The 24,135-nt window shown below is 43.6% G+C and overlaps 1 protein-coding gene across 8 annotated transcripts; it reads right to left on the bottom strand.

Moving 5' to 3' along the window:
* Positions 1-922: 922 nt before the first annotated feature.
* Positions 923-24,020, bottom strand: LOC127066030 (aryl hydrocarbon receptor nuclear translocator homolog). Of its 8 annotated transcripts, none has more exons than XM_050999236.1 (13): positions 23,842-24,020; positions 23,001-23,049; positions 9,928-10,008; positions 6,725-6,882; positions 4,139-4,456; positions 3,819-4,022; positions 3,076-3,267; positions 2,831-2,989; positions 2,601-2,751; positions 2,330-2,487; positions 2,052-2,236; positions 1,800-1,941; positions 923-1,717 (listed from the first exon to the last, which is right to left on the bottom strand). In XM_050999236.1, exons 1-13 carry the CDS (start codon positions 23,879-23,881, stop codon positions 1,497-1,499), a joined length of 2,058 nt encoding a protein of 685 aa, XP_050855193.1. In that variant the 5' UTR covers positions 23,882-24,020; the 3' UTR covers positions 923-1,496. The 8 variants fall into 8 exon arrangements, with proteins under 8 accessions (XP_050855193.1, XP_050855192.1, XP_050855190.1 ...); XM_050999235.1 differs by having other exon boundaries at positions 6,725-6,886; positions 9,929-10,008; XM_050999233.1 differs by lacking the exons at positions 23,001-23,049; positions 23,842-24,020 and adding an exon at positions 19,479-22,557.
* Positions 24,021-24,135: the final 115 nt, after the last annotated feature.

Below are 24,135 nucleotides of genomic sequence, written 5' to 3'. Positions count from 1 at the left end.
TTAATCAACTGTTGCCTACACACTTTGATATCTTTCGTCTCTTCGCTATTATAATTATTGTCGGAGGTAATGTTGGAACTACATTCGTACGTAGGATGATTGTAAAAAAAAAAGATCTTATATATGTGTATACCTCGTATATTAGTGAAAAATGTTCCCAATTCATCATGATATGCTGCAATTTTGTTTCGATCTGCTTATAGAAATTTTCGCTAAACATGTACAAATGCACTAAGTCACACGTGGTTACTTATAAATGCAATTATTTATATGTATAACATTATCTATATTTTTCTTTAAGAATATCTAAAAATGGTGTTTTGCACAGAGAAGCAAAGTGGGTTACATAATTTTGTACATTGTCAAGTTTTGAACAATTTCTGTCAAATGTCGATTTATGATTGCACTGTTTATAATTACAAATACCTAAATTAAAAAATAATTAAGCTAACCTTATATGCCTAACGATAAGCTGGAATTAAAATGATCATGGTTTGCATAGATTTCCGATTGATTATTTTTAAAAATATACCTTTTTAATAATCAAATAACACATTTCCTATTTCATATCTATAAAAAAATTCGTAAGGTATTTGAAATGAAATAATCGTCTAATGAATAAAAAGATCGTATAACACTACCTCTTTGAACAAGGACAGATAAAAAGTTAGACATCGGTGATTTCAGAAGATTTGAAATGTTACATATCGTATATACCACGTGTATATGTATTTATATATGCCATGTAAAGCAGGCTTCTCTCTTCTGAACGCATCGCACAATGTCTATTGTAAGCTTCAAAATAATAAACTACTTTGAGAGAGAGAGAGAGAGAGAGAGAGAGAGAGAGAGAGAGAGAGAGAGAGAGAGACAGACAGACAGACAGACAGACAGATACAGACTGAATTAATAAAACACAAAGTTTATCATTCCTTTGCAAATTATTAGATCATATTGACTATAAAATAATGGATTCACGCTCTTGCAAATCGCATTATCTAAAATCATAGAATTCGTAATTACGTCAAAGAAGAACGAAACCACTTGATATCTTTGTATAATTATGTTCGCGTTAATAACGATTAATTTTTGTTTTTTTTCCATATCCGTTAGAACATCCGGTAAAAACACATTATAAGAGCAAGCATTCTCTAATGGCACTTTTGCTAAACAATAACCACCGATCTTAAGAATGCATTATACAATTCATACCATTTCGAGAGCATAATTTGAAAAAATCGTCAAAAGAACGTAATATCTGAAATGCATGCGGACAAAACTAATCGACTGAGGACCTAACGATTAGGGTGGCCCAATCGATAGTAACGTAACGCTCATGTAGCATATATCTATAGAAGGTGCTGATCATAAACTTTGCACAGGTCGAAATGCTCAAATAAGAGACTGTGGATTACGACGCTTAGAATAATCCAAAAATGATTTGAACCTTAAGTTTTTTAAGATGTAAGAGTGTCAGCAATTTTCGTCCTTGGTCGCTACTCAAAATTGGTATTAAACATATTTAACTCCTCGAATCCGGATGCGCCACCTTGGTCTTGTAACATTTGTAACATATCTGAGAGCTCTTGGGGTTGCGTGCCAGGACCACCAGCTTGCGTAGGATGAGGTGGTTGAGTCTGACCGGCAACTTGTGGATTTGATTGCGCGGCATCTTGTTGCGGCGTTTGATGTTGCTGACCTTGCCATCCCCACATACCTACGAATAATACGATATATCGGGAATCAGCGAAAGGCTCTAAAACAATGAACTATGAATACTCGAAAGCGTGAATTTATACCCGGATTATTAGGCACTGTCGTGACTGCGTGATATTGCGTAGCCGGTGTTCTAGCACCGCTACTTAATTGCGTATACGTCGGTCCACTTGGTGACCTTGACGGACTTAATTGACTGTACTGATATCCTTCCGTTACAGGTTGCTGCAACGAGTCAACGCGCAACGTATCATTTTGGTTCTTCGAACAGAAACTCATTAAATACACGAGCGTTTTCGCGTTAACGGCTCGTTAACAAAATCCTCGTTTCTTACCTGACGACCTATGGCCCATGCTTGTTGTACGGGAGTCGGAGATGTATTCGCAGGTTTTTGAATTCTACTTAATACAGAAGAAGTTGTACTTTGTTGACCAGGTGAACCGTAAGCTATAGGTGACTGCGTTGTCTCGTACCCTTGATAAACGTTTTGTGTACTGGACGGCCTAGGTTGCTGTGGACCTAAAATATTCGTCGCATTAGAAATCGTCAACGTGTATTTTAAAAGTTGACGTTCGTAACCGATAGAAAGTACGTAGAGAAGTTTTCTCCTACCAGCTGCGGCGACAGCCGCTGGATGTTGCATCATGTGATGCGCTGGATATATAGGATCCCTGGTGGGATGTCTCTGAAGGGAGTAATCTAAACCAGGTTGTCCGTAAGCAGGTACAGCTTCGCTTTCCGTTTGCCCATCGCTACCAGAGTGGAATGACCTTTGATCGTCGGATATCATTAAAAAGATGTTCGATAAATTTACTTTCTAGAGCCGCCGCATTAGAGAGAGAGAGAGAGAGAGAGAGAGAGAGAGAGAGAAAAAGAATCGTACTTCGCATGTGAGTTTGTGCAAACGATGTACTCCACGTCGTCGTTAAACGGATTTAAAAACGCAAAAGCCGATGTCCTCAACCACACCCAATCACGATTCTTAGCTCGAAATCTATACATCACAGAAACCACCTGTCCTTTCAGCTTCAAAACTAAATAAAAAATTATTGTTGCGTTTAGACACGTATTGTGCAATCTTGGTACGTACAACGTTGAAAGATATCGCGTTACCTTGCTCGAAGCTTTCACGCATATGGGTTTCATCCTCCGGATGAAAGAATTGATAGCATTTATGCCCTAAAAGTTCCGAGGGCGTATACCCCAATATTCCACCGACTCTTTGGTCCACGAAGGTAAACGTACCTTCCGCAGAGTGACGTGAAATAAATTCTAAAAGCATAGATCGCTGAACGTAACGCGGACCTCGTAGTCGAAAAAAGACGCAGAGAAGAAAGAGACGAAACAAATATTCTTACCGCTATTGCTATTGGAACCCGCTAAATCGTTCGTATTTGGTGTACTAGTAACCTGTAATCGCCCAATGGCGACGAGGCAGCAATGCGTAGATGCGCTTTCGTCCGTAACTACACCATCGGGTCCTGTTTGAACGGCCCCAGGCCCCCTGTCAGCTAGACCCACACCTGGTACACATGGGGGAACAAAATCACCTACAGCGTAAAACCGTGAATCAATAAACGATTCTTCCACTGATCGGTAACATAAAGATGTTACACAAATCTAAACTCTTAATCAGGAACTCTAACGAACATCGGGTCGCGTTGCCAAAACACGAATAAATGAAAGAACGGACGATGAAATTCAATGAAATTCCAAGGAAATGTAGCGTGAATATGAAATTCCACTTAATTTCCAATAGAGAGAGAGAGAGAGAGAGAGAGAGAGAGAGAGAGAGAGGCTGCTATTTTCCTTCGCTCGAAAGAAATATCGTCAGGTCAAAACGATTCTGCTTATTCCGAGGGATCGACGTGCCTCGGTTTATGTCCTTTCCGTGCGATCGCCGAGAGATGCTTAATTTATAGGAGGTATGTACAACATACGTCCTCGGTATCGGCGCATTCTACGAATCGTAGGTTCGTTCATATTCTCCGAGCACAACGCGTCTCCCTCGCTTTAAAATAGAAAGTTGGCGCTACGTCGCGCTGTCGCGACCGTTATGTCGTGTCGCCGATTACGATGAAATATTGGAAGACGAACTCACCGGTGGGGGGCCAATTTTTGATGTACCCTGTACAATGAACTACAGCGTAATTTTGTCCATCCCGGGCGGGCGGACCTAACGAATTTCTTTGCTTTATACGATGAAGACCGTGAGCGGCTGCCATGTCACCCGACGTTTGTAGATTTCCAACCTTCATTCGACAGATGAACCCCCTTCTCGAGCCCATGCACAATCTCATCGACGCTGTAACAATCCGATGATACATACCGATGATTATAAGATAAGAGATTTAGCCGAAAGTTGGTTACTTCGTGATCGATCGGTCGGAATAATTTAACCGTCGACGAGCATTCACTTACATTGACCTTCTCTCTTGACCGTCCCGGTCTTGAGATCCAATACTCTTCCACCCTGCTGAGGTTCCGCGGCGCTTAGCTGTTCCCGTACTTTTTCGGTATCGTCCGGATGTACTTGCGAGTAAAGACTCGTCCCGTACCAATCGCTCTGCGTATAATTCAGAACGGGCGCGACAGAATCGGAAACGTAGATGATTCTACCGCTGTCGCAGCTCACGACGAAAAGGAATCCATCGGCGGCTTCCAGGATCAGATGTTTCAGCTCCTGATCCGTTAAAAAGGATGGTTTGTACGCGTTGTCCGTCGCCGTGTTTCCGGTCCCTGAAAGAGAGTCAACGATCGTAAAAAATAAAAACGAATCTTGGACCTTTCGAATGGCGAGGACATCGGCCCATTGGAAAAATAGAGAAAAAAAAAGAATCTTTCTTCGAGAAGATCGAATCGATTCTAAGGCTATCGGCTTAGGTGCGATAACCCGATCGGACGGCAAGCTCGCCGGAGTACTTCGAAGTACGCGAGAAGACGAGCGAAAGAGAAAGAGAAAGAGAGGGAAAGAGAAAGAGAGAAAAGACGATGGTGGTACCAAAAACGAGGACGGGGCACCTCGCCAGCGGAGGTAACTATCGAGGTGCAAGATCGGAATTGCAAAGCGGATGGGATCCAAAGAGACGGGGGAGAGAGCCTCGCGATGCGATCTTTACCCCGATATACGGAGAAATTCCGGGAAGAGGTACTTTAACGACTTCCAAACAAGATCTATGGAAGACCCCCGGTGACCTTCGTTACCATTACTTTCCACGTGGCGAGCGTCGAGACGCCTACGGCTCTTTCCACGGAGATTCCACCGGCTCGTTCCCTCGCATCGAATCATCTTCGGTTCGGACACGAAAAGCTATCTTCTTCTTTTCTTTCTTCTACAAAAATTCGATTCTCTACTATCCGCCCTTGAGGTTTCTTTGCCGAGATACGCTCTCCTTCTCTTTGTCTCCGACGAGCGTATATACCATCGTCGAATTCGCGAGCGAGGCCTCGAAAGAATTCGTTGGGACCGCGATTGATAAGAGCGGATGAAGAGATGAGGAGGAGGAGGAGCTGGTAGGTTGGATCGAAACGAATCGACGTAATCGTTCGAGAGCCGTTCGCGCGCGAGCCTTCGAACGGTTCTTTCACCGTCGTCGTTCGTCGGTAGACTTTTATCGCTACACGGCTCGTTAACAATCCGCAACCGGTGACGTAGAAGAAGAGAGAGAGAGAGGAGAGAGAGAGAGAGAGAAAAGGCTCGAAAGCGTTCTTCGACTTTCGTAGATATCTATGTACCAAGTGCATCGTGCATCGAGCGGAGTTATGAGAGGAAGAGAGGAGAGGGTCGAGGAAGACGGCGTAAACGACCGTCGACACATCCCGGAGGCGATAGTCTCTTTCTCTCTCTCTCTCTCTCTCCCCCCTCTTTCTCCTCCCCCTCTCTTTCGCTCGCTCAGGTAAAGAGAAAGAAGGAAAAAGATAGGGAACGAAAGGAGAGAGGTCCCCTCTCTGTCTCTCTTTCTTTTTCTCTGCGTTAAGCAATTTGTATTCAGCGGTTCTCTTGTCGGGAAAGAGGAGAAGTGGCTATAAACAATGCGACGCACCACCAATACTTAGGTGGAATCACGGCACGCACACACCACGCCTATGCGTGTCCGAAGGTAAAGGGACAGCCGACGATGGAGCAACTCCACCCATTCTTACACCGGAAGCATATATCGCGCTTTCTGCATTCGATATGACCGTAGTACGACGACGAAACCATCCGTGAGTTACGCTCGTTCCGGTACCTCCGAGAGAAAGAGAAAAAAAGAGGCTCGACTTTTTTTCCCCCCAGCTTTCCCGACGATCTCGAGAATACGTACGTACATCCTTTCTCGTGCTTCTTTTCTTTTTCTTTTTTTGCGTTTTCTTTTTTCTTTTCTCCCGGATCAAAGTCCGGCGATTACGTCGTTGCCTTTGGGGTTGGAGTTTGCTTCTCCGTGGAAGAAAATCTTCGGAATTGGATTAGTCTGTTCCACTTTGTCATCTTAATGAACTGGATAAGGATCGGAATAAAATTTCTAATGGCAGCCCCGCTTGCAAATCGGTTTCCAACTTCTCGAGGTCTATATTAGTTGCCGTAATCGTTGAAGAGTTCGATAAGGAACAAAGTAGTACTCGGTTCTTAACGCGGAACGTGACGATTAAGTTACCATTGATGTTTGAATTATCCGGCACGGTCAACGAAATAACTTTCGGCAACGCGATCTTCGAGCTCGAACGAGGCGTCGATTAAATTACATAGATACATGCGACTCCGCTCGATACGACTCTCCCTTCTTCTCTATCTTTACGGTCATTGACTTTTAAAAACGACTTCGTCACAAGTCCCACGAGATGAGTTGCATCACACTTTTTACATATACATAATATCTCGCTTGTGGAGTGAATAATATCGCGCGCGCGAGCCCGCGCGTGAGCAAAATGTTAAACTTTAACATTTATTAAACGCGCATGAGAGCACTTGCCTTTTAGAATGAAATACTATCGAAATAAATGATAAATGTAAACGAAGATCGGACTCACCTCTGAGAGCTTTCATATGTGCCACTGCCATCCTAAGTATCGTCAGTTTGTCCGGCTTCCTCGCAAGGGCCGAGCAGGTTGGTACCATGTCCGAGAGTTCGGTGATGTAGGCGGTCATCTTGTTCCGCCGCCGCCTTTCTATCTCGCAATGATTCTCCCTGCAGTAAGTTGCAAGAAAAAACCAAGGTAATTGCATAGCTCGAGGAAATACTTTACGTGCATACTTACCGAAATATTAACGCGCTAGAGCAGATTCGAACGTAGGAGAGAACGCGATCGAGAAATCTATTTTCCAAAACGATCATATACGTATGTACGTGCGTCCGAGATCGATTGGGCCAATAAATTCTCGTGGAACGGCTATAGTACACGTAGTTTGTAAAGCATTCGAATTCGGCGAGATTCTACCCTGTTATTCTTTACCACGACGAGCATAGAAACTACGAACCAAATTCTAGTCTAAATTGACTGCCGAGCTAAGTTTCCCCTGCATGAAACGAACGTAGATCGATCTCGATAACGATTGTCGCCGAGTAATCGTTCCACGCGTGTTGCCATTTAATTCGCGATTATTTTCGCGAAGAAAGTTTGCGTGGGTGCTCGTGGTTGTGCGTGCGCGTGAAGAGATCGATTCCCCGGAACGGCGACGGCGACGGCGACGGCGACGGCGACGGCGACGCCGACGACGGCGACAACGACGAGGAAAATCAAAAAGGATTAACGTTCCAGTCGATGTTAAAGGATATTATCGTGGTTCGATCTCTTAAGAAAAACTTTCTACGGACAGAGAGAAGAATATAAATGAAAATAAAAAGGAAAGGATAAGGATCTAGGAGCGAGAACATCCGGGAGTGTTCAAAGACACATAACGTGGAAGGTCCACGATGGGCGAGCGAATACGCGCAAGAGAGAAGATCTCTCGTCGGGAGGTTCACGTGAATCCGTAACGCTCGTCGACATCACCGTTCCGTTGTTCCTTTCTTCGATTTCATTCTCTCTTTCTCTCACGGACATAAGAATAAATATCTATCTATCTATCTCTTTCTCTCTGTTAGAGGGCAGCGCTATTTAAAAGAGGCCACGGCGCTTAAAGCGCAAGTATAAAGCAGGCTACGTACGGTCCAGCGCGATGGAGGTTGCGAGCTATGGAAGGGCAAAAGGGAGGAGGAGGTGGAGGAGGAAGAGGAGAGAAGGAACGCGATCCAAGGAGGAGGACGGAGAACTCCTGGGTCAGAGGTCAGACGCTCCGAAGTTGCTCGCTCGCTTCGTAGGTCCGGGCAAGCGGATTGACTATACGGGGTGTACCGATAATCGCGCGAGCACCAAACGATACCGTGCGAATGCCGTCTTGTCCGAGATCCTTATCTACCTCTTTCGGTACAAGTTTATCCTTCTTTTTTGGCCCTCTCTCGACGACACTATCGTTTCTTATTTATTCCCTCTTTTTTTTTCCTTTCCTTTCCTTTCTTTTCGTTTTTTTTTCCTTTCCTTTTCTTTCCCCTCTAAAGCAAGCAACGGAGGCTAGCCTCAACGCGCACGATCTTATCGCGAGAAACTTTTCGATAGCTCGTACCTCGAAATAACGCCGATATTCGTTATCGCGATTGTTTGTAATCTCTCGAGTTCGTAGATCCACGAACGAAACGATTACGTTATTCGTCAAATAAATATCGATTCGATAAGAGGTAAGTTAGGTCGAACGTTTTCTTACGATGGATTAAAATAAAAGACGAAATATCGCCTATAGGTTTGTTAACTTTTGTCCCGTAGCGTACGTCCGCCTTCCTCCTTCTCGATTACCGCCCCAAAGGCAGTAAATACGTTGCCGAGCAAAATTTATGGCGCGCCATGCTGCCGTCTCACGCGCGATTATAACATCTTCGTTTGAAAATGATTTAAGCGACAACGATCGTATTCGTTCTTCGTCGAAGCACTCGCCTTCTCTTCTCCGTTCGTGCTCCACGGCATCTCTCTCCCTCTCTTTCGGCCGATAAATATGCACCGAGTCGTAATAACGCGTATTACCCCCACAAAATTCTGACCAAGTCTATCGAGTAGACTTTCTTCTTTCCCTTACTTTAGACGAAGTAGAACGACAAACAAATTTATTCCGCGGTTTATCGCGAGACTCGTAATCGCGCGCCACCGAAAATGCAGGCTTTCTGTATTAATGCCGAGGTCGAGAAGAAAATACGACCGTGGACCTCGGCCGAGAGAGGAAAAGACGTGGCTGAGGAAGAGGGAGAGAAAAGATAGAGCGGAGAAGTATAAAGAGGAAAAGAAGAGGAGGAGGAAGAGGAGGAGGAGAAGAGTCGGGCGCCTTGCGGCGGGAGGCAGTAATTGCGTTATTAACTTAAAAGTGAGGTTCTTGAGCGCGGCCGCTCGCTCGCTTATTCGCGCGCGCGACATCAGAGTCGTTGCGGATCGCTCGAGCCATGAATCTTTTTCCTTTCTTGTTTCTTTTCTTTTTTTTATCATTTTTTCTTTTTCTTTTGCTTTTTCTTTTTCCATCCTCTTTTCGATAACACGATGTATGCGTGTTTGTGTATCTGCAAAATGACAGTAGAGATTGCTTACAGAAAGCGACTCCACCCAGCCGCACGCGATCGAGACGAGAAAAATTGTAGAATAATATATCCTTTCTCTCTCCTCTCGTGCGCGCTCCTCTCTCTCTCTTTCTCTCTCCATTTCGTTGAAAATAAAAGGATACCCCGTAGATTAGAGAAGAGTGAATTTAGCGGCAAAGCAAAGTTTTAATATCACCGAGATAGATAGGAGCAAAGAGGTGAAGAAGAATGGAATCGAGATAGAGCGCGGTGTGGACGAAGTTAAAGGACGGTGCGCGTATAAGTACCTCATGTTCCCACGCTGGAGCAGCCTCGAGGGCTTCCCATTCCGCTATCGGCTCACATTGGTAGGTATCATGTAGGTATGTATGTATCTTGGTACTTGAGGAGGCATGTACAGGGTGTACCGGTAGAACATATTGGGGCCACGATTTCGTGAGACGAATTAACAATGTCGGGAGCGGCTACCAGAAAGGTGTCCACGCTACTCTCGCGGTCCCTTACACGCGACGAAAAACCGAACAAGATTCGATATATGCGTATAAGATACCTTTCCCGCTTCGAGGAGGAATCTCCGGCACGAAGGGCAACAACATTTTAACGAGTCTACCGAATCTTCTCGAGCCTGATACTCACCTCGCAAACCTCTCCTTGTCCTGCACATTGTCGTCCTCCAGTCTTCTATATTTACATCCACTAGTATCATCCTCGTCCGACCTGAAACACCAAGGGAAGGAAATGCCCGATTAAATTTCGCTTTTCCATCGAGGATACCGATGGCGCGCATTTTATTCGATTCTTTTTCTTTCTTCTTTGCAGGAAGCAACACGGATCGCGCCAATAACGCGTATATGTATACACAGACGCGCGCGCACATATGTGCGCAACGCGCCCGACGGTAGAAATATTATTAGAAATTCAAACGCACACGCAAACACAAGGATAAAAAACACGGGGAAACTTTTTAACAAGGAATACGTATGCGCGGACATGGACGAATTTAATTCTCGATACGCGAGTCGCGAGCGTAGATACTTTTTACGAGATACCTCCGTGCGCGCGCGTGTGCGAGCGTTGGACGTCGAGATGCGTGGTTGAACGATAAATTATTATACCGTTCGACGAGGAGACGAAGGAGAAAAGCTAGTTCGCAAAAAAGGAAGGAATAGTCGCGCGAATAGATGTCGCGTCATCGACGCGCGATACTATAATAGCTTCCGGATTACCAAACGCGAACTGCCCGATCCAAAATTGGCCTTCTGCTCTACTCCACCAAATCTGGATCACCTAACAGTAACACCACGATCAAAATTCGACGCATGGTGTCCTATCCTACACGATCCTCGACAAATTACCAATTAATTTCTTCCACTTCGAATCCTATCCCTATGCTGCCGAGATTCCTTCGAATCTTACGTTTCCTTTAACGTTGGCCCGAGACATCGATGAAACGTTCGTGCGATTACGAATCGCGAGAAGTGTACTACTCCTCGTAAAAGTATCTATCGAAAATAAATCAAAGTATTCGCGGCATGCGAATCCATAAAGTTTATTAATCAAAAATTAAAAAAATCGTCGAGAGAATTTCTCGCATCTGCGAAGGAAAGTTTCTTTACCTTTTCTTTCTCTCTTTTTCTCGGCACATCGGGCCGTAATCGAAGAAACGCGAGAAGAATTGGAGCGAAATAATTCGGTTCGTCCCACTTTTTCCTTCCTTCCTGCGACATCGCCGATTCGATAGCGATGCTGAAGCTTATTCGACGTTCAAGACCTCGTTACCGCTTACACCCGGAAGAATATGGCAAAGCCCATAAGGGTCGCTCGCTACAATACGTGGAAAGATATCAGAAAAGAGAGAGAGAGAGAGAGGTGATGGACTCGGAGCGCAAAAGAGGGCACCGTAAATCCGTCACCGCCGTCTCATTATCGGTATCGAAGCTCGTGTTCGTTCTACCGACGCCGGTATTAACCGCTCGCTAGAAAATTATGCTCTCGTTCGGCCTGGCGAGAAAGAGAGATAGATAGAGCGAGTTGGAGAGCTCATAGAAATCCGGCCGATCGTCAGTCTATTGCACCGGTGCGCGCGGGTGATGTACGGTTCTGACCCTGAGCGAAAAAGCAAGATATCCCCTTACCGGTGCGCCCTCCTATCCCTACCACTTTTATTTTTACCCCCTCCACCCGCCATCGTGCTCTTTCTCTCGCTGTGGTGAACGCGCCATGCGGTGAAGCGGTGCCTCCCTCTCTTCACCTTTCTCATACCGTGGAGAACTCCGGAGGACCCGGTAGACGAGGAAAGTGGGGGTGTAGGGCCCGCAGCGAGTGTATCCGGGTACCTCCGTACCCACCGGTCCTCCCTTCGCTCTCCTACTCTATCTTCTCCTTCTTCTTCTTCTTCTTCTCCTTCTCCTTCTTCTCCTTCTTCTTCTCTGCAGCCCTCCAACGTACTTTTCTCCTCTTTTTCTTAGTCCCTTATGCGAAGGGAAGAGAGAGAGAGAGAGAGAGAGAGAGAGAGAGATGTACCCGGAGACTTATGGAGTACATAATGATGCGCCCCGCGGTATTATGTCGACTTAACAGATACGTATGAATCTTTCGTGAGAAAGAAGACGACTCGACGGCAAGTTTCTTTCGTCCATAGCATCGGTCGATCGAATACGGATGAAAAGTTCGCAGAGTTATGGCACTTTCTTCCCTTTTCTTCCATCGTACTGCTCGTTAGCCCTGGCATTTATATCTTGCTACCCAATTCCAGAACGTGGCATTATAATCCGCGCCTTCGAATCGAAGAGAAAGTTTAAGCTTCAAAGCAGGTTCAACGCGGTGCTCCAATTGCGGCACCTTCCAGAAGGTTTTAGAAACGACCCGTGTAACGAGGAGCACGGAAGGTAAGCGTTAAAAACTCGCTCCTCTATCATTTTATTCTCGGCACCTACAAGTAAATCGCTCTTCTTCTTCTTCTTCTTCCTTCTCCTCCTCCTGTTGTAACTTTGTAAAACGTTCTTTGTATCTCGAAATAACGAAATCGCGAACGCGTACCTTATCCGGATTTTAGGTAATAAATCATACGGTGAATACGAAAACCGGCTTCATATCACGTACGCGCCGAGTTATAAGATGGCCCGTGTCGTTATGCGAGACGTTTTTGCATCGCGTATGCATCGTCCGACGGAAAGAAGATGCTCGTGCTCCAACTTGGATCCAGCACGAAATTCGAACGATCAAACATCAATGACTCGAGTTCGTCGAGTCGCCAAACTTTTACCTCTCCTCGCGAAATACTACTTTCCTAAAGAGAAATATCAATTATCGTTTATCATTTACCAATTACTCAACGTGACCTTTAGAGAATAGATATTATCTTCGTGAGCGCCGGTGGTTTGCGTCGTAAACCATACAAACTATGAAAAATTTCATTTGAAAAAGACAAACGAAAGCAGCGGCAGACAAACGCAGATACGAGAATATTGACCCTGCACGACACTAAATCAGCGATCGCAATAAACCATGACGTCGATGGCCTATTACAAGACTCGGAGAACGAGTTCACAGGATCGACGTCGATTCATAATTCGACTATACAACAACCGAAATGGATTTGGTAGCGTATCGAAAGGACGCTGACTGGCAGTCCTTATTTTATTTACGATCGACGACGGCGACGATCAAGTTTGCGACCTTCGAAATAAGATTCTTCCAAAGTAAGCGCCGGCACGATAGCGGATTACGGTCGTTCGGTCCTTGACATTGAACGATTTCGTGGAAAATTTGGTCGATCTTTAGACGTACCGTCGTACTTCTTCGAGGATAAGAAAAGAGCACCTTCTTCGTTTACCAGAGTTGCTCCATTTCTCCTGCTTTCGGCTCCTTCTTTCGTGAATTTCTATATATCCAAACAAAAGCCGTGGGAAACTAAGTATTAGATCTTTATCTCGCGTGCGTCTAAGCCGACTCTCTCATTGTAAAGACTTCGAGGCTAAAGGCGTACTGTTGTGCCACGTTGTTTCATGTTTCGCCGTACGTACGAACGTACTTACGAAACGAAGAGTTAAACGATCGCTTTTTTGTATTTCTTTCGACAAGCAGATTCCAAATGTCGGCATAGCATAGTTGGTCCGCTTAGTGGGCGGTAACGCTGATCTCACACGAGACAAACGCACGCTTTTACCGCCGGTAATTAGGCCTTCTAATTATCTCTTAAGGCTTACGCCACTCGGCGATATACTCGGTGGACGTGCCTGTAAATGACCCGACGCGACGGTTCGGCATTAAGAAAGAGATTAACGACCGAGTTTAAACGGTTCCGAGCGTTTCATCGAATGAGAATATTTCGAGTTTAATTAGTCGATCGGTAAATAATTTCACGTAAACAATTTTTATAAATACGGGACAATACCTGTCTCGTAGTAATACTTACTCCGTTCTTCGGAGATCAACAATTAAGAATATTTTCAAAATACGAGTGAGAGAGGGAGGGGAGAGAGAGAGAGAGAATGCCACGTGATGTGGCACGCCGTGTCCAAGTTACGGTGGCGCCTTTTTGCATTTTTCCATTCGACTCGAGAGTCACGACTTGACCCCTCTATTCCTTCTCTTCCTCTTTGTAACCGTTGTCCACGCTCGTCCTCGTACATTTGCGTTCGCCATTCCTTTACGTCCACGTGTGTTACATCTACCTTCTCTTCCTGTAGTCGTTTGGGACACTTGCACGTACATACGCACGTACATACATACATACATGCTACTCCGTCCTGCTGCCTTTCGAGAACAGGAGAACGAGCATCTACCCAGTGTACCTACGAAATGCGCGGTATTTTTCAGAAAGCTGTTCCTCCTCGCGCGGAATCTCATCGATTTCTTCGGCGGGAATAATTGAAACGTTTCAATACGAGCGATAGGCAAAAAACGCCAATAGCGTAACGCCTTCGCGTACAGAATCGCGCGATACAAATGTTTTCTCGACTTAAATGCGCTTTAGCGCTCGTTAAAAGTTCAAGTAGAAATGAAAGAAAAAGAAAAAAAAATGCGAGTACGATGCGGAGAAGTCGAGAGAACTCGATTCTTAGTTCGTCGCTTATAAAGTGTCGTCGCGAGCGTTACGACACGCGTCCTTGAACGTCCAGTTATTTCAAGTAGCATTTAACTATATAATTATGCAACGAATCATCGTATTTTAGCAGAGCTCGCCCGTGGGGTCCGTTGAAGCGAAGCGACGGTAGAACGCGTTCCGAGTCGATGGAATGACGGCGCCGATTGCTAATCTAACGTCTAAGCACGATGACGACGACTCTTGGCCGTTCGTTGCTTTTCTTTTCATTAGCCTGGTCAGGGGTGACGATGATACTCTCGCGGTGTATACAGTGTCGCATATTAAAGCAAGATCAGAGCATGGGGATTGGCGGTTCGGAGAAGGGGCGGTCCATCGGTCTCGAGAGCGGCTCGCGCGAGAGAACCGCTTCTCTCTCTCCGCTCTCTCTCTCTCTCTCTCTCTCCTCTCTCTCTTCCCCCCGACGATCTCTTATTGGTCACCGCCTCCACGATCGCTCCTCGATCGATCCTCGATCGCCGTCGCCTCCTAACAATCTTCTACGACTCGCGAGGGATCTCTCGAAAGACGAGATTTATCACATTTCTTCGAATTCTTCGCCTTCGTGTTAACGTCGTAATCGTCCCATTTTCCTTCCGTACGAAACTATCCTAAAGAAGTAGAAGAGGAACGGTATATCGACGATAATTGCCATTCTCGCGATAGTTGTCGTTCAAGTGTCGACCCCAGACTAGAAAAGCTTTAAACTCGTAATTGATCCCGATAAAAGAGATGCGAAGGAAGAAAAGGAAGAGTGGCGAGTGTTTCTTGCGAGCTGAAAGACGCGCGCGACCCTAGGAACGGAACCAATCGGGAGACCTGGCCGTTTTCACGCCTGAGAAAACCTTTATTGCTCAGGGCGTGTGTAACCTAGCTTCGAGCGGAAAGTCACGCGACTAAGGATACGAGGAAGAGGAAGCAAGAAATCCATCTAATTACGTTTACAACCGCGTAATCTTATGCGCCCTCTAACGAGACCCTTTTCTTACTTATTAATGACATTTTCTTTGCGAGCTCTTCCGAACTAATAAAAAATTTTGTTTTACACGAATCATCGTCGTCTCGCTTTATGCTTCGAACGATCTGAGATAAATGCGATTCGTTAGAGACGAAAGAAGGGAAGGAAAATTCTTTGGCGGTTTCGTTTGGATATCAGCGGCGAATAGCGCGCGCATTACCTCGTTTTATTTATGCTCGCGATGAAACGCACAATTGTAAGTTAAGAGTCCGTGTCGCACGCGTATGACCTAAATATGGATTTAATATCAGACGAGTGTATGAGGCGTTACTAATGGAAGATTCATTAAAAGGAAGATAATTCGACGACGTGGTCGGAGCCGTATCAAACCGAAAAAAAAAAGACAAAAAAGAAAACATACTTTCCATTTTGATCCATCCAGTTCAACGATTCCTTCCACTCGCGGAATGCCACTTATTTTACATAGACGCTCGCGGCCGCAGCGATCGCGTGAAATAAATATATCTTTATCATTGCGATTTACATTTTTACAGGTTAATGCACCAGAAATCACCCGTGCTCTCTTTAATTAGTCGTTATAATATAATTAACGCTTCGCAGTGAGTTGTTAACGTGCAGAAATCAAAACACTCGCAAAGCTACGTACAGTGCGTAGGTATGCCTACCGACGATAATTGTACTGTATAAATGTACCGCGTGGAGATGATGGAGAGAGCAAACACACGATTTACATAGGACTTCCCGAAGAGAATGTAAAAAGAGACGATATCGCGATCGCGATCGCTGCTTAGAAAGAAGGCTACTCCGACTTGGAAATTCCCACTTCGAGCCAGTTGTCACGAACGTCGGGCATCTCGATGTAAACAAATAATATAGCCTGCTTTTTAAATGTTCAACATCCATGTAGAAAGAAAAAAAGGAAAGAAAAAGGAAAAGAAAGAAGAAAAAAAAAGCACAAACAAAAGTTGGGTACAGAGCTACGATTTTTAAATATATCCGCGAGAAATTGCATCTTGCGGATGCATTCCCGCATTTGCGGGAAACGGAAACACGATCGAAGAAAGTTAGACTTCATTAAATCTCAAATTATTTTCTATCTTCGCTTACAAGAAAATTATATAGTCCGTCCAAAGTAGCAGAATCTCTCCGTAAACGGAGAAGAGATCTTTTCCCGACGTAACGACAAGACGACAAAGAGGAACGGACGTAGATAAAGCGTATGGGTAAACGAGTATTTTGGATTTTTGGGTTTTACACGGCGGATTACGCAACAAGGTCGCGGTAATCGGCGCGTAAATGCGTGAACGATCACAAATCTCTGCTACGTGACGAATTCCTCGACGAGTGGGTTTTGTTTCGTGCTCGCACGTTCGATGCACGTGGTAGAGAGTAGAACGACCCGTGTAAACTCATCGTATTAGACACCCTGGCTACCCTTAATCTTCCTTCTTGTGTATTTTGCGGCTTGTTAGACGCGACGAGCCGCAAACGAGACCAGACGCGATGCACTTTATTAAACGTCAACTTTTCATTCCGTCACTCCGATTATTTCATTATCGTTTCATAACGTAGTTGTACGACGGCTTGACACTCGCAATTGTACGATTAGATATCGATCGTTTTACTACCTTTTTTTTTTTCTTACTTTTTTACTTTCTTTTCAAAGATCCGTCTGCATCAACGTCGATCGCTTCTAAAGTCATCTTTAGAAAGACTTAACGAGACTTTAAAAAACGTAACGAACGGAGTTTGAAGCACGCGTTGGTTCGTTATAAGTAGACGATAAATGAAATCAGCGATCAGCGAGGCCAATGAAATATTCGCTGATAAATGTAATCTCTCGGGTATTGTACGTGCTCTCGTTTCTTCCTACGTAATACGGTCACTCTTGTACATGCATACATACGTACTTACGTACCGTACCGTACCGTACGTAATAATATACGAGCTGCGCCGTCATAACTATTTCTTCGCGCATATATGTATTTTTCTTGTGATCTCAATTTATTATCGTCGCGCGTGACCGCGCACCGCAATTCTGTTGTATGCATTTCACGATAACGTCAACTTTGTACCCGCTTTGTTATATTTTCGAGAAGATTATCGTTATCGTCGTTTCAATGGCTTACGCCAGAGTATCTTTTTCTTCAAGGTCGCCGAGGAAGTTCCTCCTTTTTTTTCTTCCTTCGTCCGCTTGTTTTTTCTTCTTTTTCTTTTTTTCCTCCTTTCAACGGGGAATCGCGTTTTACGCGCGAAGAAAGCGTAAGTACGTATTTTACAATGAAATCGCAATTGTATTTCTTGATTATAATCTACTTGTTAATGTAAATAAAAAGTTGCTGACTTTGCAACAACAAAAACGTATGTTTGTCAAACAGCGATGATTGCACACCGTAAGTTAATAATAATCTCTTGCTCGAATACGTATACTTTCGTATAAAATGTTTTTAACGTAAAGCGTAATCTGAAAACGCGACGTGAGAACTTGTTGCTTTTTTTTTTTTTTTATTTAACGGTTAATAAATATTCAGTTTATGCAAGGATACTTCTCGTTATCGATTCACCGTTCTCGTGCTTTTGAGGCGCGCGGAAGGATCGGATTGGCTTGACGAGAATTCGCAGTCTTTTTTACGACAAGCTCGACGATAATAGAGCTATCTAGATTCACGGCCGACTCCTGTATTTTTCACGCGGACACGGAACATGTGCGTTCCGCGTATCGTTGCCTTTTCTTCGGAATATTTGAATCCCGATAATATGCGATAGGTACGATAACGTATTAATGAGGAATCGAAAAATTTCTTGGAAATTTGGAAATAATCGTCGCGAAAGAAGAATTTTCATTGCACATCGATAAACCAGCACGGTGCTTTAGAATCGCGACGTAGAAAAGTTTTAACGAGTTTCCTCGATTTCATCGTAAAAGCGGTCTCGAAAACTTTGCGAGCTTGTTTGCAAAATAGATTCATAAAATGATTACTTTTTATTGCATCTTGTAGAATACGGAATTACTCGGGGTAGATTAAGGTTAAAATACAATCGGCACAAATAAGTCACAATAAGGTGAATCGGCATAAGTAATCTTCGAAACGATCCGCAAATTTCTTCCGCTTGTCGACGGTCCGAGCGAAAGGCGAATCCGTAAGTACACCGCAAGCCTCTCAATTTCAATAAGCAATCGTAAGTACTTCGGTCACGACTCTCGATAACTAGATTGTTCGAGGCGAAGAACTCAGCCTCGAGTTCTTTCAATGATCGCTACGGAATAGATCTTTGACGATTCAAGAAGAAATCGTGCCTGTGGACGAAACCTTTACGGATAAACCTTAACATCGCATTTTTCTCGTGCCTCTTAATAAATGATTTTTATAAATGCACGAACGCACGCCTGCATTATGCAGCTATTTCGCGTACTCGCGCCCGCCAAATTTTACGTAAAGATCTTAAACCGCTTTTTAAATTTTAATCGTACTTCGATTCTTTCTCACGACAATCACAATGCCTGTTCTCACTATTCTTATTAAAGCGACAATTGCTTGTCCGTTAACGTGCGTACCGCGTAATTACCGAGATACTTCATAATCATCAATATACGTAATTCGTTCTACGTAATTCGTGCCATACGTAATTTGTCCCTGTCTCACGTTCATCGTCACTTTCGACGTACCGATCTTCGCAATAAATAAAAGGATAAATTTTCTTAAAGCGAACTCTCTCTCTCTCTCTCTCTCTCTCCCTCCCTGCGTGGACGGAGTCCATCGATTCAACGTGCATGTCCAGTTTACCGCAAAAACCGCGTGCTATTTAAAAGTCCCAACCTTTCCCACGATTCTCCGCACGTTTATACGTACACGAGACGCGGGATCCTTTCGTCAAGAGTTTAAAACCCGCTTTGATATCAAAAGGGCCGACTTTTAACATCCCCCGGGAAAGCGATTTTAGTAGACGGACGATGTCGGTTTCGTGCTCCGAGGAGGCAGATGATCTCGAGACGATGATCCAGCGTGGCTGGAAAGAGGTTTTGCTCGAAACGCGATACTCATCTTTTTCTCTCTTCTGGGAGAGGCAAAGGGAGAAAAAAGGGAGAAAATGGTTAGAGGCGCGTGGGAGACGAAGATTTACCTCCGTGTTTTCGACGACTGCTGAGAGTCCACGTGCGTCTGCTGTATGTGATGAGGCGATAGGTTGGGCCCGTAAGACAGAAGCTGACTTCCGCCGGTGGGGCAAGCGGCTGGCGGCGGTGGGGGTGGTGGGCCCAATTGGTAACTCACGCCGGAACCCGAGGGAGCGTAGTGCGAGGGTCCAGGTCCCGGGCCCAAACCGACCCCATACCCCGCACCTCCCGTACCACCCCCGTACATACCACTGCCACCGGGATATTCTATTTTGACGGCCTGTCTTCCACGATTTCGACGATCCAAAGACCCTCCAACGATTTCCTTATCATTAACTCATCTTATTGCGATTATCCCCCTCTTCACGAGGACATATCGTTCCTTCTCCGATGCCGATTCTATTATGACTCTTCGGTTAGATCAATACGGACTTTGCAAAGTTATATCCCACATACGTTTGCTGGCGCACTGGACACCTGTTACACGCTCGAGAACACACGCGCGTGCGTTCTCTCGATAGGAGTTTCGCGATATCTACGCGACGGCCGAAGGGTGCTCCGCAGGAAGTCGTAATATCAAAGCGCCAGCTAACTCGGATTCCTTCCCTTTCCGAGAAATCTTTCGATTTGCCGTATGAACGGCTGCCGATATCTTCGTGCTTCAAACTTTGCTTTCCAATCTTCGACCGGTGTATTCTTTGCCCTTCCCAAGTCGAATTCAAATGATACATTAATCGTTCAAATACTTGGAGCGTTATATCTCTTTCCAAGGATCTTCAAGGACAAAACAATTTTTTCTTTTTTTTTTATTAAATAAAACGAGGATTCTCTCTCAGAGAAGGCTGCTTTTACTTCAACTCGATATTATCGTTGCGACCTTTCGACCTCGGCTGCGATGATTCTCATTATTGCGCACTGTGGCTTACGGCCGATATTGCATGAATTTCCTCCATTTCCAGCGAATAGCTAGTGCCGATTTTTAGGCGTAAATCTTTCTATGCTACGAACACTTTTTTCATATTCGATTCGCAACTATCGTCCTTGTTTTGCAAATATTTCATGGTCGGTTTCGTATCAACGGTTTTAGAAAAATATGAATTTGCTTGAAAAGAACGTTCGTCGATCCAGATCGATTCGCGCAACAACGTTGAGTCGCTTTCGACACTGACAATTTTGATGCCGATTTCGAAACGCCTAATATTCAGTCACTTTCGCAAGATAATATCAACGATTCGATTTTAAACGATGCTTAACGATATTCGTCAGAAAACAATCGTGTAGAATTCCAAAGCTCTTCTTTACTCCTGGTTCGAAACTCCTGGCGAATTACGTCCGAGCTTATAACAGCTATTCTTCCACCACTTCATTCTATAACCACTTTCAACGAACTCACGAGGGAAGCTCACCAAAGATCTGTCGTTTCACCGTCGAGCCAATGCAAAGCTCCTCCAAATGTTTATATCGAAGAAGGTACGACAAGAAAGAGGGGGAAGAGAAAAAGAGATGGAGAAAGAGCAAGAGTGGAATAAGGAGAATGAGAAAGCGTGAGTGAGTGAGTGAGTGAGAGAGAGAGAGAGAGAGAGAGAGAAGAGGAGAAACTTTCGCGTCGATGGAATTTGAGTTTTCCGTTGGAATCGTAAATCCCGAATCTACTTAGACGAGGGCGCGAGACGCGCGTCGTTTAAACTTGGCACGAGGCATCGTAAGCGACGACGAATACCACCGAACACGTTGGAGATGATTTCGTCCAGAGCATTCGCCCGGATCGATCGCTACATCGATCGCTTCGATCGCGACCGAACTAAGAACGCGACGTACATTCGGATAGCAACGACAACGAGGAGGAAACGCGGAAGAAGCACTAATACGTAAGAACGGACGGACGAGGAATCTACCGAGATCTATCGGAGATCTACCGAGAGATCTACCGAGAGATCGAGCGAGAGATCGAGGGACGGATGGGTCGTCGACTAGTCACCACCCACAACTCGCCAGTGACTGATTCCACCATAGCCGTATAATGTGCCGCCGTGGTATACCCCGGTAAGGACTATCACTTCTCCCACCAGAGAGCGGAACAGCCACCGTATAAAGCACGACTTTTAACCGGGATGCCTTCGTCCCTCCTGGTGGTAGCAACGGAACGAACGCGCCTTCTCTCTCCGTAACGATGACCCCTCCTCGCACACTTCTTTTCTTTTACGTATTCCCCCGACTACCTTTTCTTTTTCTCCTACCCGACACGATCCTACGAAATTATCGGCTCTACGTTTATAGCGCTTTAACGTTCGGACGAATCTATCGACTATCGCGCGTTCTTCTTCTTCTTCTTCTTCTTTCGCTTAGTCTTTCTTTTGGTTCGCGATCTTTTTTTCTATATCCGTATCGAATAAAAACAAAAATATCAATTTCACAACGTTGGATGGTTTCTTGGTACTGAAGGTCAACCGAGTTTACCAGATCGAAACGATTCGGCCAGGTGTGGAAAAGTATTTTCAAGAAAAAGACCTGCTGCCACTAAGGTAAAAGTCCACGACGATTACGATAACGAAACGTTTCTTGCACAATGTCGCAATAAAACAGCGACGGCGTAAAGAAATATTACCAAATATTACCAACATTGTCGAACGACGAATTACTTGCCGCGTAGCAAACATCCTTATTTCGGTCGATCGATCTTCGTGGAATCTTACAAAAAATAACTAATGATTTACTCAGTCGTATCCTTCTAAAACTTTATTCAATCTGTGTGTTTTTTGTCCTTGTTACTATTCAGACTTTTTTCTTTTTGTTTTCGTTTCCAATCGAACGTTTTCAAGTGCACAAAATGTTTTAGCTTAGCCATCTTGTCGGGTGTAGATAGCAAAGATCGATAAAACATTTTAGATCTCCATTATCGATCATTATCGCTGCACGTTTCGATACGGTTGCAAAAATATAATCACTATATCAAGTACAAATGTGACTGTTCGAAAAATACATCGTGATGTAGATATTAGAACTAATTATTAGAATTATCGAGTGTACGTGTACTTAGTCATAAAACGTACTTGACCATGCTGACAGCTGATACATTTTAGTAGATATTATATCACTTAATATTATCGCATGCTTTTGAAATGAACTGTTGTGTGTGTGTGTGTGTGTGTGTGTGTACACACACACACACACACACACACAGACGGAGAGATTTTGACTTATAACCTCAATTACAGGTAATACGAACAACTTTGCGTACAATATTTTGTCAATAAAATCGTTTGCTAGTTAAAAACAATATATAATAGATAACATCTCGTTCGATAACATATCCAGTATGTTTCAGTAAACAACAAATTTCTTATGAGTTGTTAATATTATTATAGTATGAAAAACATAATATTTATTGAAGAACAATTATTAACCTTTTGAGAGATCTCGATATACGCTGCTTTAAGAACTTACAAGGAAAATCATATTGTATAAAATATAATTATTTGAAGAGACTTAAAATATATCATTCTTTGAAAATTGTCAACATTTTGACTTACCCTATGTGAATAGAACCGCACTTCTGCGCCATTTTGCTTTGATCACTCCCTGTAATTATAAAAGACTTAATTAACTCGCTTATCAAATTCTGTAAATCAAGTAACAACGAGTCCCTTAGAACAAATATAAAATATATAAATATTTCTTTACAGTCGTATAATTCTTACTGCTATACTGATATAACTTCACAGACTTTATCATATATGACGCAATGAATATGTATGAAGAACAGAAACTTATAAAGTTTTATATCTTACAAATTTATTCAAGTATAACCTAAGTAAATTAGATTTGTTACAAATTAAATTCACTTTTCTATTGATATAAACTGATACGATAACATGCTCAAATTAATATAAGTTATCAAAGGAAATATCTTTCAAATATCAATTGATAAGATTATATTTTATAAACAATACAACATTGTATGGTATCTAACAGCATACAGAAAGAAACAATATTGTTATTGTACGATTATTGACTTTATGTTATGTCGTCGAAGTTTTACGGAAATAAATAATTTGATTAGAGTAGGTTATAAATACGTATAAAAGAATTTATAACAAGCTATATATAAAGGATAAATTACTTTATGAGTCTTGGGATAAATATAAGCATCCTTTTAAAACAAATAAAGACTTATAACATACGACGAATGTGCTCATTTCGAAAAATCAAACGATTATACTTTAAAACGTATCAAATTGAAACGAAACGGACGGCGAAAGCAGACGCACATAATTTTGGCTGAAACGTATTTTATGTATTTCTCATACAAGTTAGAGAAACTATGTTAGGAAAAGCATGGAGAGCGTCAAACATTGTATAGACGACGTTTACCTGGTATAGAATGAGCGATCGTGGATACAGTAGTGAACATCCAGTTTGAATTTTTTCCTTACACCGTTTGTACAAAATATCTGGACTACAGCCAATCGTTTTTGGGAATATTACTCAGCTCCTACACTCCACTAATATCAAAACTGGGTGTTTACACTCAGCAGTCGCGCCATTTTGAAGTTTTATTCGGGAATTTTATTTTTGCTTGGACCTCTGAATACGATTTCAATGGAAGGAAAATTTCATCGAATAGGGCGCTATCTGGCGGGACATTGGTACAAACATACGTTCCTA

Source organism: Vespula vulgaris, chromosome 9 (genome assembly GCF_905475345.1).
Source record: "Vespula vulgaris chromosome 9, iyVesVulg1.1, whole genome shotgun sequence".
NCBI lineage: Eukaryota > Metazoa > Arthropoda > Insecta > Hymenoptera > Vespidae > Vespula > Vespula vulgaris.
Note: the sequence above shows the minus strand (reverse complement) of the source record. Positions and strands in the feature narration are given on the sequence as shown.

Coding starts and splice junctions, on each gene's coding strand:
- LOC127066030 (XM_050999232.1), bottom strand. CDS start 19,717: ATGTACGGGGGTGGTACGGGAGGTGCGGGGTATGGGGTCGGTTTGGGC. Junction 6,887..9,928: donor GGACAAGGAGAGGTTTGCGA/GGTGAGTATCAG, acceptor TTGCAACTTACT/GCAGGGAGAATCATTGCGAG. Junction 3,268..3,818: donor CAAAAATTGGCCCCCCACCG/GTGAGTTCGTCT, acceptor TTTACGCTGTAG/GTGATTTTGTTCCCCCATGT.